The following is a 17,462-nucleotide window of genomic DNA, read 5'->3' as shown; positions in this document are numbered from 1 at the left end:
CTGCTTGAGGCCCACGTATCCCCCTCCAGAGGAAGAGATGTGCCCAGTGCTGGACTCCAGAGGCCTCAGAGGGCAGAGGAAGCCGACAGCTCCAGAACCAGGCCCCACCCCTTGGGCTCCCATGTGCTCCTCACTGACAAGCACTTTCCTCCCTTCCCGCTCGCTGATGTTCCAGGCCTGCCTTGGGATGTGCTGGGCCTTCCCTCCCAGCTGCTCAGGCAGCAGCTCACAGATGCGGCGGGCCCTCAGGGCCCAGCCTTCCCCGCAGAGCAGTTGGCTTCTGGGAACACTTGCTCGGATTTCTAGCTCATGCCCATCTCAGCAAATTAGGGAAATTAACGAGAGGCCTATGCTGATGTTTCAACAGAATCTTAATGCATCCTTGCTCGCTTCAGCTGCTGGCAGCGTCGTGTGTGTCAGGAGACTGAGCTCCTTCACCGCTGTACTTCCCAGCCCAGGGGGTGACACACACACACCAAGCTGGAGCCCCAGGACCCCACCCAACACTTAGCGTGGTTCCTGGCACTTAGCAGAAGCCCCGTGGTTTGCTGCACTGAATGGGATCTCGAGCATCTGGCTGCCCCTCTGGGAGTTCCCAACACGGAAGGGTCCTATGTGGCCACCCCGATGGTCATCCATCTGGCCAAAAGACATTTACTCGGCAGTCTCCGTGCTGGGCACTGTGGGAGCCCCCAAACGAGGGTAGTTTGCCTTTCATAAGTTCCCAACTCCGTGCCCCTTCTAGGGCTCTTCCTGAACTGGAGGGTAGAGGAGGGTAGAACCCGCTTCTCAAGGGTTCCGCTGGACCAGTGTTGGCCTCATCCACGTGGCAGAGGCCTGGCTTAGCACTGGTGGCAGGGCCTGCCTCTGGGCATCGCCCCTGTGACCTCACACTTCTGAAACAATTCCAGGGACTGTCACGCCTCCTCTCAGAGTAGAAGAGGGACTTCAGAAGACCTGGCAGTTCCTCAGTGACAGAAAGCACAGAGGCACAGCTTTCAGTTGGCCCATGCCTTGCCCATCCCCGCCCTGCCACCCCCACCAAAACCCACATCTCTTCCCCCAGCCCGATGAAAATGAACACAGAGAGGCCAAGAGTCACCTCAAAAAGGCAGCTTGCTTTATTCTCTCAATGCTGATGGGGGGCAGGGGTGGGCAGCCTGTCTGCCTCCAGTCTGAGGCTCTGTGAGCTAGAGGGGCCCTGGGGTCTGGGCCTGGTCCACATTTGCAGAGTGGGGTGCAGAGCATCTTCTCCCATGTCAGCCCAGCTGGCCGGGCCCGGCTCTCTCGGGTCCAGGCCTCTCCCTCAGCTCGGCGTGGGTCTTGTCACCAAGGTCTTCCCCTGCTACTTATGTCTTGGCTCTCCCTCGGTCATCGGGGAAGGAAGTGGCCCCCAGGGTGGGCCTCACAAGCCACATCAGAGGCTCCCCGTCCCCATACCTCAGAGTGGAGACCACCAAGAAAGCTGCTTCCCATTCTCCCCTTCTTCCCCAACCCTTCCCCTCCCCCTGCCCCAGCCCTCCCTCTCTTCCTTCCCCCCACCCACCTCCTTCCCAGCCATCACTGCGGGTTCCACTTTTGTCAGGCTGCCTGAAGGAGCTGCCAGCCCCCGGAGCAGGTCCACAAAACAGAAAAACAACAATTGGCAAGCACAGAAAGGGAAAAAAACCACAAAACTCAGGGTTGCCTTTGTCTACAAATAACCAAGGCTCCCGGCAGGGGGCGAGGCTGCTTCAAAGCCAGGCATTCTCTTGTGCTTAGGACAGTCCTCCTCGCCTCTGCTTTCCAGTTCGCCTCTCCTGTCCCCAAGTGCCCACGCAGAGAGCTCTGGAGGGGTGCGCGTGTGTGTGCACGTACATGTGCCTGGGCCTGTGATGCGCACACGCGGCCCGCACGACGCTGAAGGGGCGCCTGCTACAGGTCTGCCCCCCCGTGCCAGCTGTCGCCGTGGTCGCTGTACTTGGAGAGCAGGGAGTAGCCGACGGAGAGAAGCGTCCCTTCTCCTGGGGGCTTCTCTCTGGTCACAGAATCCTGTGCACACACACACACAGACACACACTAGATTCTAAGGGAGAGTAGGGGACAGGGTCTTGGGAGGCCCACCGGACCCGGGCTGGGGCAGAGGGCCCGCCCTGGAGCACAGCGGGGCTCAGACAGTGGTGACGGAGAGCAGAGGGTTGTAGACCCGCTTGCCGTCGGCAGAGCGAGTGCCGTGGGCCAGCATCTCCTGGATGGTGATCCAGTTGTCCAGGATCTTCTTGTTCCGCTTCTTCATGGTCTTGCGGTGGCTCAAGGCAATGATGTTGAGCTCAGCCTTGCTGTCGCCGTTCTGCTGCTCCCTCAAGCACTCCAGCCGGCTCTGCATCATGAACTCGCGCCGCTTCCGCTGCTCCCGGGCCCGGATCAGGTGCTGCTTCCGCTCCTCCTTGCTCCAGTAGCGGCCCATCTTCATCTCGCTCACCGCGTCATCATCCGTGGTCATGCCGCTGCGTTCCTCGCGGATCTTCAGGGCCCGGGCTTTGAGGAGGCGATCACGCACGGGCCGCTTGGCCACGTAGCGGGTCCCATCGCTGCGCACCTTGACCTTCCACTCCATGCGGGGTGCTTCGGGGGCCACCGCCGCCCCGCCCACCCGAGGGCCAGCAGCCAAAGCCAGGGGGCCACGGCCCAGCTCCTCCAGGCCGCGCGGCGGGGCCAGCTGCACGCAGCTGTGGTAGCGCTCGCTCTCCTGGCCCTGGCCGCGGGGGCGCCGGGACAGGTAAGGGCTGCCTTCGGGGCCCACGCGCTCCAGGGTCACGCCCGTCTTGGGGCTTCGGCGGACGCGCTCCTCTGAGTGCGGTCTCCTGCCCGCCTCGGGATCCCGGGAGAGAGATCGGAACTTAGCGGGGCTCCCCTGCGGGGCAGCTGCCTTGGGGTGCGCGGCGGCCGTGGGGCCGGAGGGGGTCCGGTTCAAGTTGGAGTTGCCGGCAGCAGCCCGCCTCAGGGGGCTCTCTGGCAAGGGCTCGGCGAGCAGCGGGGTGCTGCGGCAGCTCTCCCCCGTGTTGTAGGCGCTGGTGCTGTCCTTGTCCGACTTCTCGGGCAGCTCGGAGATGTCCGACAGCTCGTGCTTCTTGGGCTCGCTGGCCCCCAGGTCGTAGAGACTCTCCTCCTCCAGCAGCCAGGCCTTCATGCAGCGCTCCCGCAGCTGCTGCATCTTCTGCGCCCGCAGGATGTTGCGGCACTTGAACTCCAGGTGCCGCAGCTCCTCCTCCAGCATGGCCATCTCGTGGCCCAGGCTCTCGTTGCGGTTCACATCCAGGCCGCTGTTGCCGCCCGAGGCTCGGGGGAAGGGCGGGCCCAGCTGGTTGCCGTTCTCCAGGTGGCCCTTGATCTCCAGCAGCTCCCGGTAGCGCTCGTACTCCTCGTCCGTGAGGCCCGGGATGTCGCCAGCCGCCAGCCCCGCCCCCTCCGCCAGCAGCGAGTCCATGCTGAAGTGGAGGTCGCGGCTCTTGCGCAGGGCGCCGGGCGTGTTGGCGGCACTAGCGGGCTCATCCCCCAGCAGGTCGTGCTCGGAGCTCTCCTCGGTGCGGGTGCTCTCATCAGTGCGGCCCACCCCACTGTCCAGCTCCTGGCTATTGCTCAGGCCCGTGCCCGCATCGGGGACCCCTTGCTCCTCTTCGTTGCCAAGCTGGGGCAGAGAGATGAGCCCCACTCAGTATGGGTCCCGCAGGCCGGGGTCGGAATCAGAGGGGCCTCTGGGTCCAGCCCATCTCCCGCATGCCCCAGCCCCCTGGCCTCCCGCCGGCGCTCCCCACTGCCCGCCCTGCCTCCTTCCTCACCTGCTGGGCAGGGGGGGATTTCAGCTTCCGTGCACGCAGCTCCCCCTCATGCTCAGAGCCAAAGTCATCCAGAAAGTCATCCCGGTCACTGTCCTTCCACCGCTTTGCCAGCTGCAGAGACAGAACTGTGCTGTCCCCACTGCTTTAAGGACTGCCCCAGACATCACCCCACCGATGACCTTTAGGTCCCATACCCGGTCGGTCTCCTGGTCTCAATGAAGTTGAATAACCCAAGGGAGAGGGTGGCCCCGGCACACTCGGCCATCAGAGGCCCAAGGGGAAATGGGCCCCAAAGACACCACCCACCCTCCGTCAGTGCCAGGCTGCTGGCATGCCTGTGCCGTTGTCCCAGACCAGCAGCTCCCACAGAAAGCCCGATGTCAGGGGTCCCAGAATATCCTGCCTGGCGCACACACACCTGGCTCTCAGGTCGGGCCACCAGCAGGGAGATGTTGGTGTTCTCCTCCTGGCTCAGAATGGCCACTGCCTCCTCCCGGTTCTGGACGTCCACACCATTTATCTGCGACAAGCCAAGGGACCATCACAAAGAATGCCAGGGCTGGCTCTGGGGTGGGCCCTGCCCTGGTGGAGCTGCAGGGACCCCCCTCGTAGGGAGCTCCAAGCAGAGCACCCTGGCCTAGGAAAGGCTCTTGAGCTCTGACAGGATGGAAACCAAGTGAGCATGTGGCCTCTTCCTGGGAGCCCCCCGGGGCAGTTGTGCGGGAGAGGAGACCCAGCCCCGGGTTCAGGCACAGCAGGAGAGAGGTCACTGAGCAGCCAGTAGAGTGTGGGGCCTCCGTCAGGCCTCCCCGCACCCCCCCGCCGCCCACTCACCTGGATGATCCGGTCCCCCTCGCGGATCCGGCCGTCTTTGGCTGCAATGCTATTGGGGTTCACCTGTAAGGCAGACGCGTCATGGGGACCTTTCAGTAGAAAGGACCTCCCCCCTCACCTTGGGGAGGTCCCAAAGCAAACGAAAGTCTCCTTGCTTGCTCCCTCTTCAGCTCAGACTGGAAGCTTCTGAGCTCCAGGAGGCAGGGACAAAACAGTGGGTCTCGGGCTAGTCACCTCTCCCCAGCACGAGCCAGCCAAAAGCTCCCCAGCCCCTGCCACCACCCCCAGGCCCAGGCCCACCCCCAGCTGGCACTCGTACGCTCCTGTGCACGGAAGCTTGTTCTTTTCCACGTCAGAGGCTGGGTGAACGCAGGAAGCCGAACGCTTACCCCCCCACACACACAGACACACACACACACACACACCAGCCCTGGGGCTCGATGGGCAGTAAGATATTCGTACAAAGGTTGACTTGATCAGAGTGTGGGGGCAGCTGGCGAGCCATCCGCCCTCCTGTGGACACACGTGTCCGCCATGGACAGGTGGGGAAGCACAAGCCTGTGAGTACCAGGAGGGGCTTAGCATCACAGGGCCCAGACCTCAGCCTTGCTCACCGGCCCAGCGTGCGCACAAGTCGCCCGGGGAGGACGGCCTGGCCGAACACACACCGAAGCCGCTAGCTGCCCCGTGTGATGCTAAGTAGGCTCCGCCCCTGGCAGCCGGGGCTCTCTGGGCAGCCTCAGAGCCCTGGGCGGCATGGAGAGGCCACAGGGATCGGACGGTGTGCGGACTCTCCGTGGGTCAGACCCCGCCTCCGCACCTGCCACCACCGTGCCCTCCCCTCCCCGCTGCCGGTGCCGTACAGATGGACGCCGTCCACGTCCAGCCCGGATGTCCTAGCACACAAAGAGGCGGCGTGGAGCCCCACTGCCTCCTAGAAGAGCCACTCCCGCACCCTGCCTTCATACCTCTCCAACATAGATGCCCAGGTCCTCCTCATCATCCGTGCGGTAGCAAACCATCAGGCCGAGCTTGTCCCGGTGGTTGGTCTTATACAGCTCGACCTCCTGCCACAGGGGCCGTGGGGGAAGCAAAGGAAGAAAGCCCCCAAAACGTGTGAGCGAGGAGGCATGCTACGGGGGCGGCAGCCACGGCCCAGCCCCAACCCCAGCAGCACGCCCCCCGGAGCCAAGTTTCCAGCCTCCAGCTTGGAGGGTCTCTCTTACCACCCCGAGTGGTGCACGTGTGCCGTGGTCTCCCCTGCCAGGAAATGCCCGAGACACACACGAGACACACGGGACACACAGGACACAGACATGCGTGGGACACAGACTCGCTTACGCAGACTGACTAAGGGACCTCACCCATGCCCTCCCCGACTCAACCCGTGAGCCTGAGTAAGCAGCCGCGCTTCGGCAAGGGCCACGAGGCTCGGCTGCCTGGGGACAAGAGGAGCCAGGCCTGAGCTGGGCTGCAGACAGCCATCCCTGCCCTGGCCTGGCCACCTGGCTCACCTCATACTCCAGCTCGTCCATACGGTCTGCCTCCTGCGGGCCGCCCTCCATGAACTCCGCCGGGTCATAATACTCATGGCTGATGGGGGGGCTGCCCAGGAGAAGGGGGGTCAGGCCAGCCATCTGCTCCTCTAGTGCCCTCGCCCCAGCTCCCGGGCTGGCCGGTCCCAGTGAGCTCGGCATGGAGCCCCTCCTTCTGAGCTACATGCATCCATGCAAAGACCAGGAATGCTTCTTGAACGGGAGTGAGCAGGGGTCTGCACTGAGGACACAGGCATGCCTAGCTCTCCCTACCCCATCCCACCCTGTCGCCCAGCCCAGCCCAGCCGGCAGGGTACCAACTTCTCCAAACTGCAGGTGCCCCTCCCACCCGGCACTGGTCCCCACCCCCCCCCCCCCCCCCGCTCATGCAACGCCCCCAGGAGTTATCCAGGCCCCAGAGGACTGCTGGAGAGTAGAGGAGGACCCACTCTACCTCCAGGGGCAGCCCTCCTTGCCCCAAGGCTAAGCGTGGCTGCTGGCGGCCAGGGGCCTCACTCTCTGTGGAGGAGGGGATCCCGGGACCACCGCTCTGCAGCACAGGTTTAGATTAGCGGAATGAGCCACCAGGCCTGGATGAGAGGCCCTTCTTCCGACTGGGCCAGAAAGAAGCCGAAGAGATGGAGGAAGTTCAGAGCAGGGGGAGGATGGGACAGACAAGGATGTGAGAAGATTCAAGGAGGGATGCTTGAGAGGCAGAAGACGATGGACGGCAGAGGAGAAGAGAGGATGGAGGAGGAGGAGGAGCTGAGGCCCTCAACCTTCCAGGAGCAAGCTCCCAGGATGCTCCTCCCTTGGCCCTGGGGAGTGGACACCACAGGGAGCCTGTGTGTGAAGCCTCCCCTGGTCCCTTCACTGGCTGATGTCCAGCCTGAGGCTGTAGAGGCCTAGAGGTTGCTGAGCCCTTGGATATGCCACAGTCAGCTCTGGAAGCCAAGGGGCCTGCTTCCTGCCCGAGAGGGCAGGCCAGTCAGGGTCTCCCTGCCACACCCAGAGCTGCAGCAACGTAGCCTCCGGGTGGCGTGCCCTCTCCGGAGGCAGGGCCCGGGGCCCTCCTGAGGGCGACTCACAGCTCAGACAGGACGTACGGCTCCAAGATGACCATGGGCGGGGTGGGCGGGCGCAGCTTGCCCAGCGCCATGATATGCTCAAAGGTGATGTCGGTCTGAGTGCCACTGTCCACCAGCTGCAGGTCATGGCATGAGCTGTCCCCCCGGAGGCGGGGGCTGCGTCTCAGCACCTGGATCACTAGAGGCTCCTTGGAGGAGCGCAGGGCCTCCAGGGTTTGCTCCTGAGACAGCTTGGAGAGCTCCTTCCCGTTCACCTGCGGCAGAGACACGCCCCCGTGAGAACCCGCCGACCCACACCCCAGTCTCCTCAACCAACGAGTGTGCTCTCCACCCTCATTCCCGGGTGAGCCCCACTTCTCAGCCCTACCCCTACACAGTGCTGTCTGGGGATGAGGGAGCCCCCGTGACCAGGCACTGGGTCTGGGCTCGGCCCCCACCCTAGAACATCCTCCAGCAGGAGCCACCCACACTTCCATCCTCCTCACTCCAGGACCTGCTTCTCGTTCAGGCAGCACTGAAGCCAGAGCACTAGGAGATCCGCGGAGAGTCCCCCTTGGCAATGACTGCGCATCTGACATCAGGGCTGGAGGAAGACTTTGACCCCTCTCCCAATGGGAGTCAGTCCATAAATGGGTTCAGGCAGGAGGATTGAAAAGAGTACGCAGACACGAAGGACAGGATCTCTGTCCTCAAGGCAATGACAGAGTCGCTGAAGAGAAAAGGTGACACACACAGAGCCTCTTGACATGGCAAGACAACCTAAGGGAGGTACCAAGGAAGTGACCCTTCTAAGACCACCGCCATTTCTTGGGCACTGATGTGCATCTCCCCCGAATCCTGACCTCAACAACCCATTGTGCAGATGAGAAAACCGAAGTTCAGCAAAATGAAGGGAGTGAGTCAAGGTCACGAGCCTGACTGGGCTGCATAGTGGTCAGAGCCAGGGAGAAGGCTGGCCTGGTGAAGCCTCACGGGAAGATCAGGACCACAACGTGCGGAGGGTGGAGGGTGGAGGGTGGAGTGCTTTCTGGGGCCAGCTGGGTGGAGCAAGGTGTGCCCTCAAGGGACTTGGGGGGCCCAAGGCTGGCCCCAGCCCAGCCACTGATTTCTGCAGCAGCCTGTATGCATTGGGCCCTGGGATGGTCACTTTGGGGCGAGTGAACCAGGTACCACAAGCTGTGACCTCAAGGTGCTCCTTGGTGTGGAGGCAAGTAGACTAAGGACCAAACAGACACAGCCAGCATTCAGGGAAGGCGCCATGAGAGCAGTGAGGGGTGGGAGATAGGGATCAGGAAGCAGCTCCTGGAGGAGGGGGATGGCAGGGTCTCCTAATCCACTCAGCAGCTCGTGGAAGGGCTGTTCTGGGCCCAGGGAGGACACGCACCAGCGGGGATACTCCAAATGGCTACACCCCGTGGGTAACCATGGAACCAGACCTTTGAGAGGCTGCTAAGGAAGCAGAGGGCCGGCCACACCCCATCTAGGAAGGGGGTAGGGAAGGCTCCCTGAGCAGGGGGCACCTGGCCCGCATCAGAGAAAGGGAGAGAGAGGGAGGCTTGTGAGTCCCTGCCAGTCAGCACGGAGAGTGCAGGGCCCGCAGACCCAGCACCTGCCCACCGACAGAGGGGAGAAGGGCCGCACTTGGGCACAGTGGCCGGGTTGTCCCGGTCTCCGAATTCCCACAGTGCCATCTCTGTCCCTGGGTGTCTCAGGGGGTTGGGAGTTCTGCAGAGAGATGCCCAATCCAACTGCAAAATCTTGTCTCCAGGCTGCCACCTAACAGACTAACCCCTGGGTGTCATCCCAGGGAGAGGTCTGTCTTAGGAAAGCAAATAATTACCTATCTGCTACTTCATTGTGTCCTTGTAGATAAGAATCTCAGTACTGATGTCTCCCCTCTCCACAAACTTTCCCTGGTCAGAAAAAATTTTTTAACCAGTCTGGTCTAATTATAAAAGAAACACAGGTTCATTGTAGAACATTTGAAAAATAGAGAAAACCATAAGGAAGAACACAAGCATCTGCCAAGAAGGTATTAGTTGCCAACTAAGGGTAAGTGTGAGAATGTGGTCGATACCGCCCGAGAGGAGGAAGTATAAAGGCGGGGGGTGGGGGGTGAAGGCTGAATGCACGGGAGGAATTCGGGAAGCTGCAGGCCGGGCAGTGTGGGAAAGGCTGTAGACAGAGGGAATGTGAGGAATGGCCTGGAAGACCCTAGAAGAGCCGGTTGTGAAGCTGTCAGGAAATCCGTGAGCCAGCCGTTATCAACACTTGGATAGACTAATCTTACAATGGAATGCATTATATTGAAAACAAAGGCAGTAAGTACTCCAAGCTCATGACTTTCTAATTATTTTACTACACTCTCGTGTTTGTGCCTAGCGTGTCTGGGGATAGGAGATGCTATATAATGGCGTGTGCCTGTGCGTCTCTTCCCGTGCTGAGTGACATCATGCCGCTGGCCACGGTGGGGGTATTTACACCACGGAAATCAGCAACTGCTCCAAACCAGGGCTTTTTGTCTCGGACATTGACCAGCTCCCCACTGCCCTTAAGTCAAGGGTTTCCCTAAAATGCAGAAGGGCTGGCCTGTCCTCAAGATCTCCAAGGGCTACGTGTCCCCCTGAAACTCCCGCAGCAGGGCCACAAGTGTGCAATAGGAGGGCTCAGGTGACATTGAGAAATGCAGGAATGTCTTTCTCCCTGGAATCTGTTGATTAGCCTGCGGCCATGTTGCTATGGAAACTGGGCCCAGCTAGTGGGGAGGGGAATGCAGGGTGGGCTGGGACGTCAAGAAGAGGATGGGCACCTGCAGAGACGGGGTCATCACAGGGAGGCCTGGGATGCCCAGCAGCCTTCCCCTTGACCCACGTGCTCTTTCAGCTTCCTCTCTCCTCCTCCTCAGTCAGTGGGTGCTCCCAAGCTAATGAAGATAAGTGGGGCAGAGACAGGCCGTGACAAGTTAGAAATGAGCCCCTCCCAGAGCAGGTGAGGGCTACAGGCAAGGTGGGGAAGTGTGGGGTGATGAGCAAAGTAGCCTGGGGCCAGGCACACAGTACCGACCCAGTGCTCTGCCTCGAGCCCTGCCCTCGTCCTGCCATCATGGGTTACAGAAAGACCACAGGTGCCTGCTCCAGTCTCAGCATGTCTGAACCCAGGCCGGCTTGCCCTCAGATTCCCCACCTTGAGTCACATGCAAATGTCTCCACAGGCCCAGAGGCTCTCCCCACCAAGACACCAAGACCCACTCCCGCTCACCACCTCCCTCCCCTGCTGCCACCACTCCAGGCCCCTGACAAACAATCCAAACTGGAATCAAAATCCTAAATGGACAAAGCAAAACTGCCTACCGTGGAGGTGAGAGAACAATGTCCATGATGTTGGAATAGAGAATTCTTAAGATAAACAATGGGAAAGCAAGAATGGAAAAGACATAAATTTGACTATGTTAAAAGTAAAACTTCCGAACAAGGGACAGAAACACAGTGAAAAGATAAGACAGGCTAAGAGAGGATGCTTACAATGCATAGAACTGATAAAGGATTATCCAGAATATTCTGTAAAGAATTCCAACAAAACACTAAGAAAATACAAACACGGTAGGAAAACCAGTGCAAACAGAAGAGGGAGCCTAAACCAAGCCGCGGGCTGTGAGCAGCATCGTCTTAATAGCCAACCCTGGAAGCAGCCCAAGAACCCACCATGGGCAGAACGCATCAAAAGCTCATGCTCTGTTCCTGCGTGTGGTATATGGAAGCATTCCTGCTCATTAATGGCATAAAGAGGAGAAAACGTGCATCAGAATGACAAACCCAAATCCCTCCGGCGAGGGAAGGAAAAGAATGGGGTCAGGAATGGGCGTGCACAGGCTGCTTCAAATCTGCCTTTTTAAGGAAAAAATGCTGAGACCAACGGGCCAAAATCGAGGTGGGTGGCAGTACGCGCCCGATGCCAAACTGATGCGCCAGACTTTTCTGTACTCGAGAAATATTTCAGAACACTTGCTCGTGGAGGGGCAGCCACGGGCAGGGAGGCCAGTCCCCTACTCGGGGGGCTAGGTCCGCGGGAGAAAATGACCTGTTAGTACTAAGAAGAGCAGCTCCGGTCCGCTCGCGGGCCCCTCTGCGGGCGCCTCTGCCAGGCTGTGTTCCCAGGGCTCGTCGAAGCCGCGGAAGCGCAGGCCCGGGGGGTGAGGAACCCAGGCCCGCGGCGGTGAGTGGGGAGGCCGGGGCACGCCTTCTGTGGGGCAGCGCTGAGCAGCCCCGTGGGAGAAACCCGCTCCCTGCCATAGAAGCAAGGGTTGGGGCTACTGGGAAGGGGGTGCCCTGAGGGTGGGAGGGGGTGAGGGCAGAGGGCATGTGAGTGTGGGCGCGTAGGAACGGGCACAGAGGTGTAGGTAGAGTGTTGTGTGAGGGTGGCCTTTGTGCAGGGGGTGGGTGTGGGGATCAGGGAGTGGGTGGCTTGTGTGGGTGGGCGGTAGGGCTTGGTGGTAACAGGAGCAGGTCTATGACCCTGTGTTGAACCCCCTTCTTCTAGAGGGTCTTCTCTTCCCCTCCCGCCCCCTGCCACCTCCCCACTTAAGCTCTAAACGTCAGCCTATATCATTCCCTCTCCTTCATGTATCCTTCTTTCCTCCCTCAATAGCTGCTCATCACTTCCTGCCCCCCTCCTGTCACCTACACCCACTCAAGGACAGGTGCCCAGGTGTATCCATCCCTGGCCAGAGACACTCGCTGGGAAGCAGACACATGCTGAGGGAGCCATGAAAGGCCCAGCGGACACCCAGGGAGAAAGCGGGGCATGCTAAGCACGTAGCACAGAGGGGACCCTAGTAGACCCAGCATGTGGGCATGGCTTGACAGCCCTGAGACTTGACTCCCCTCAGGCTGCCAAGCAGGCTGGCTGCAAAACTCATTCACTTTCCCGCCTGAGAAGGCAAGAGGGGGCCCGGCGGAGGTCAAAGGCTCAGCATGGGCCAGAGGACAGACAGCAAGCACATCCTCATCCTCAGCTTGGAGGGGAAGCCAGGCCCTGAGGGGCCCCACCCAGGCTTCCAAGGTGGCCCTCAGCTCTGCTTCTGTGTCTCTCTCCCACCAGGCCAGGGCGCCTTTTTTTTTTTTTTAATTTTTTTAATTAAAAAAATTTTTAAGATGTGTCTATTTATGAGAGACAGACACAGAGAGTGAGCATGCACACTCGGGTGGGGGGAGGGGCAGAGGGAGAGACTGTCCAAGCCGACTCCCCACTGGGAGCACAGCCGACAAGAGGACGAGAGAGGGGGGGGCTCGATCCCAAGACCTGAGATCATGAGATCGTCCCAATACCCCCATGATCATGAGATCATGACCCAGGGTGCCTTCTTATATCCAGAAGGAATCCAGAATTAGGATCACGTTGGGAACATCATTTCCAGTTCAGGGAGAGCAATACCTGCTGGCTCGGCCCCTTGTCAGAACCTCTCAGTATTAGAAGATGGTGCCTTCATCAAGTACAAACCTCCCTCCTTTGGAACAATCCAGAAGAAATCCACTTTGTTTTCTAATACTCCACGTATGCCTGAAGCCCACTTGAATGTCCCACATCCTCCCTCACCCCAGTTCCTGATGACTCTCATCTCTAGCACTGCGGGGCAGGCTGGGCTGGCCTTGCCATGTGCCGGGCATCATTCTTTGCCTTAGCTGGAACCATCTTTTGGCAGCCAATCCTATTGGGTTTCATAGCGTGCTTGCAGAGCAAGCAAACCCTCAAGCACTGCCTCGCCCGAAATAGACTTTGTACTCACTACTCAGGAACCCTCCAAGCACGGATCCATTTCCTGCTGCCCACATGAGCCCAAGTGGGCTGACCTGAGACCCACAGCTCTAATGCAATCCCAGGTGAGCTGGAAGTCACTTCATTTCCACTGTGGGGAGAGGGGACCCAAGCTTTAGAGGCACCCCTTTGCTCAAATGTGGCCCAGGTGGCCTGGTTCCCGTCTACACACCAGGGGATCACTCACTGCCCTAGGTCCCCAGGCACTGAAGCACCTTGCCAGCCCAGCCTCCACAGGCCCCAAGGGCAGTGGCCACCTCCAGACTCCAGGGTGCTCAGCAGCCCTTACCCTGGCTGACCCTGTCACCCAGTCACGCACTCTTGGTCTGAACCTTACACACTGTAAAATGGTAAACTTTCTGCAAGAATTTGTCAATAACCATGAAGAATCTTGAAAATATTCATCATACCCTTTGATCCAATAAATTTGCTCTAAGTAATAGATTTTAAATAATAATAATAATAATAATAGATACCATGTGAATTACAGGGATGGCCAGAGCAGTTTTGTTGTGGTAAAATACACCTAACATAAAATTTGCCGTTTGACCATCTGAAAGTGCACACTTCAGGGGCATTTAGCTCCTTCACACTGCTCTTCAGCCATCACCTCCATCTCGTTCTGGGACATTTTCGTCCCTGCAAAAGGTGACCCTACCCATTCTCTCCACATTACCCTAAGCCCCAGCGCCCACCACTCTCTTTTCTGTCCACATATCAATGGAATCATACAATACGTGCTCTGATGTGTTTGGCATCGTTCCTTAACACATTTTCTAGGTTCATCGATAGTGCAGTAAGCATTAGTATTTCATTAGTACTTTATGGCCGAATAATAATCCATTGTATCCCATAATATTCCTTTATATGGATGGACCACATTTCGTTTACCCATTCATCTGTCAATAGACATTGGGTTGTTTCCACTTTTTGGCCACCTGTGAATAACGCTGCTATGAATATTTGTGTGCGAGTTTTTGAGACCCCGTTTTCAAATCTCTGGGCTAGGAGCGCAAGTGCCAGGCCCTACGCTCCATCTATGTTTAACTCAGTGAGGTACCAGCATTATTTTTAATGCCAACAACTTCACAACAATCTTAGGCATTAAGTGTCTTCTTCATTAAAGCATACAGCTGCCCTCCCAAAGTCTTCCAGTAAAATGTCTTTTTCTCAAAAAAGATATAATAGGGCGCCTGGGTGGCTCAGTGGGTGAAGCGTCGGATTCCTAGTCTCAGCTCAGGGTCAGGAGATCCAGCATGGCGTTGGGCTCCACGCTCAGCCTGCGTGAGACTCTCCCTCTGCCCCTCCCGCCCCTCATATAAATAAATAAGTCTTTTTTTAAGATTTATTTATTTATTTTTGAGAGAGAGAAAGAGAAAGAGCAGGAGCAGGAGGGGCAGACGGAGAGGGAGAGAGAAACTCAAGCAGACTTCACTGAGTGTGGAGCCTGACGTGGGGCTCAATCTCACGACCCTGAGATCATGACCCGAGCCGAAACCGAGTCCGATGCTTCACTGACTGCGCCACCCGGGCACCCCAATAAATAAATCTTTTTAAAAAAGATATAAAATGACATGTGAACTAGGATGATTACCATATAAAATATGGTTATGGAAAAAGGCTGGAAAAGAATATATAAAAACATTGTGTGAGGGAAATCTGAGATTTTTCCCCTTTTTTTCCAAACTTTATATAACATGGCTATACTTTTTTTTTTTTTTAAGATTTTATATATTTATTTGACAGAGAGAGACACAGCGAGAGAGGGAACACAAGCAGGGGGAGTGGGAGAGGGAGAAGCAGGCTCCCAGCCGAGCAGGGAGCCTGACTCAGGACTCGATCCCAGGACCCTGGGATCATGACCTGAGCCGAAGGCAGATGCTTAACGACTGAGCCACCCAGGCGCCCTGGCTATACTTTTTGAAAAAAAATAAATGTTTATGAACTGCAAAATAAAAAACACCATTGCTGGAAAATTCTCATGATAAAATATTAAGCAAAAAGACCTGTTTAGACCAGTGCGACCTCAATTCTGGGAGCACGGATCTGGGTGTATGTTACATATATTCATTCACTGGTATGTGCATATGTGTTCAACACAATACTTTCTTTAAAGACTGGAAGAAAATTCATGGGAGATAGTATTTATAGGTGACTTTTCTTTTCTCTTGTTCTTTCTAGTATTTTCTCCAATGAACATCGCTTTTATAACCACAGAGAAAATATACAAAAAGCAATCTAGCCCATGATATATTCTGACCTGTTCTCAGTTTCCCCAAGGCTCCAGACTCTGTGGCAGGTGACTGGTTTGTTCTCCTGGCTCCAGGGCAGCCCAGGATGGGACGGCAGTCTCCCTCTACTGCCTTCCATTTCCGGCCCAGGTGTCCCAAAAAAGGGGCCTGGAGTTCCAGAGGGAGTGAAGGAAGCCCCGGGGGGACGCTCGGGCTGTGGGCTCCAGGTGAGGGGGGGGAATGAATCACAGCCACCCACCCCCTAGAGGAGGTGGCCACGAGGGCCCCGCCCCATGCCCACCCCAGGGGCCACTGGGAGACTGGCCTGACCACGGGGCCGGCCAGTTAGGCTTAATGGGCCTCAGGCCCGGGAGCAAGACTGAGCAGACACCTTCCCCGTTCCCCCAGCGCAGCCCCCCTCTGCCGGCCCCCTACTGGCTCCCTCTAAGGTGGGTGATCAAGGTGTGGGCCCCAGCGTCTGAGCAGAAGAGGACAGGAGGCCCCTGGGGTCGGGGGAGCACTGACCCCATAAGCACCAGCCAACGAGGCAGGGAGGCACAGCAGACAGGCCCCCAGGTCTGCCTTCACAAGGAGCCTGCGGCCACCCCACACACAATGGCCACCCCAGCCCCTCAATGCAAGCCAGGTCACAAGGGTGGGACCCTTCCCCACCAGGGGGTGGACAGGCACAGAGTAGCCAATCAGGTAGTGGGGTGAGGAGACAAGACACAAGTTAGGGCAGGGACCTACCTCAACCCAGGCTCTAAAGGAGGGGGTGGGGTGGGGGTGGGGGAGTTGTAACGGGGGAAAAACTTTCCAACAATCAGGGGTGTTGGGAGTGAGCAAGGAAGGTGAGGGGGGATGTCAGAGGCTGTAGTGGGGATGGATCTGGGCGACTGGGCCACTGCCCACTGGTCTCTCTCGTTCCAGGGGGCTCAAGACAAGGGACTCTTGGGACAGACCTGTGTGGTCTTACATGCGGCTTCTCCAGGGAGCAGGGAGACAGTAGAGAATGAGCCCCGGAAGCAGGGCGGGCTCCCCTCTGCCCCAGGGCACCCTTTGGAAGCTGAGAGGCAGACTGCTTCAAGCCTGGTTGGAAGGTGGGAGGGGGAGGGGGCAAAGCTGTGTTTCAGAAGGTCCGGGGCAAGGGAGCCCAGGAGATGAGGTCAGCACAGGGGTTATGGGTGCACAAGTGACCCTCTGTGTCCCCAGGCAGCTGGGAACCACTGGAAGGAAGACGTGTTCCGTCTCCCGCCGAGCACTGGGAGAACAGGAAGAACAGCCATGAATAAGACAGACGTGATCTCTGTGCTCAGGGAGGCTAGTGCCGGGGGCGGAACCCAGGCAAGAAACAGGCAAGTAAGGCCGTTTTGGACTGCATTCAGAGCACTGAGTTATGTGGTCGAAAATGCTAAAGCGGGGACTGCTTTCGATCGAGTGTGCAGGGACAGCCTCCCCGGGGATACTTGACCTAAGACCTAAATGATGACAAGGAGCCCCCCACGGTAGGGACTTTGAAGAACATTCCAGCCAGTGCTAAGCCCTTGGCGCTCTCCAGAGAATAATGTGCACACATCGCCCCGGCCTCTATTGAGGAGCGTGCAGGAGGGGACCAAGTGGAGGCAGGGGAAAGAGCAGCAGCGAACCACAGTGGCCCAGACCAGAGATCATGGTGCCTTGGCCTGGGATGGAGGTGGCAGTGGTTGCCAGGGCCCGGGGAAGGGAGAACGGGGAGTGCCTGCTTAATGGGTATGAAGTTCCCTTTTGGGGTGATGAACATGTTCTGGAAATAGTGGTGATGCGAATGTACATGTCACTAATGGTAAATTTGATGTCATAGACTTTCCCACAATAAAAATAAGACTGCCATCCAGATCCACAGAGACAAGAAAGGTGAGGATCACTGTGGACGATGCAGGGGTTGGGGTAAACACGGGAAATGGGCATGTTTTATTAATGGAAATTTTTTCTCGGATTTAAAGTTCCTGAGACATGCAAACATCCTCGATGCCCCACTCCACCTACATGTGTCCCGAACCATGAGATGGGGGGGAGGGCGCCTGGGTGGTGCAGCCAGTTGAGAGACCACTCTTGGTTTCGGGTCAGGTCTGATCTCAGGGTCGTGAGATCGAGCCCCCTGGCGGG

At 58.0% G+C, this 17,462-nt stretch overlaps 1 protein-coding gene across 3 annotated transcripts in view; it reads right to left on the bottom strand.

Moving 5' to 3' along the window:
• Positions 1-1,098: 1,098 nt before the first annotated feature.
• The window catches only part of PDZD4 (PDZ domain containing 4), a 28,209-nt gene continuing 11,845 nt past the window's right edge, over positions 1,099-17,462 (bottom strand). Inside the window, exons 2-8 of one of the 3 annotated variants that reach the window (XM_036120459.2) lie at positions 7,276-7,529; positions 6,167-6,257; positions 5,621-5,719; positions 4,653-4,715; positions 4,237-4,338; positions 3,819-3,929; positions 1,099-3,667 (exon numbers count right to left, since the gene is read on the bottom strand). In XM_036120459.2, coding sequence (XP_035976352.1) covers positions 2,150-3,667; positions 3,819-3,929; positions 4,237-4,338; positions 4,653-4,715; positions 5,621-5,719; positions 6,167-6,257; positions 7,276-7,529 — 2,238 coding nt within the window. In that variant the 3' untranslated portion in view covers positions 1,099-2,149. The remainder of the gene's footprint in view (positions 3,668-3,818; positions 3,930-4,236; positions 4,339-4,652; positions 4,716-5,620; positions 5,720-6,166; positions 6,258-7,275; positions 7,530-17,462) is intronic. The other 2 variants (XM_036120460.2, XM_036120461.2) reach the window with 2 other exon arrangements.

This window comes from Halichoerus grypus, chromosome X, assembly GCF_964656455.1.
Source record: "Halichoerus grypus chromosome X, mHalGry1.hap1.1, whole genome shotgun sequence".
Taxonomy (NCBI): domain Eukaryota; kingdom Metazoa; phylum Chordata; class Mammalia; order Carnivora; family Phocidae; genus Halichoerus; species Halichoerus grypus.
Note: the sequence above shows the minus strand (reverse complement) of the source record. Positions and strands in the feature narration are given on the sequence as shown.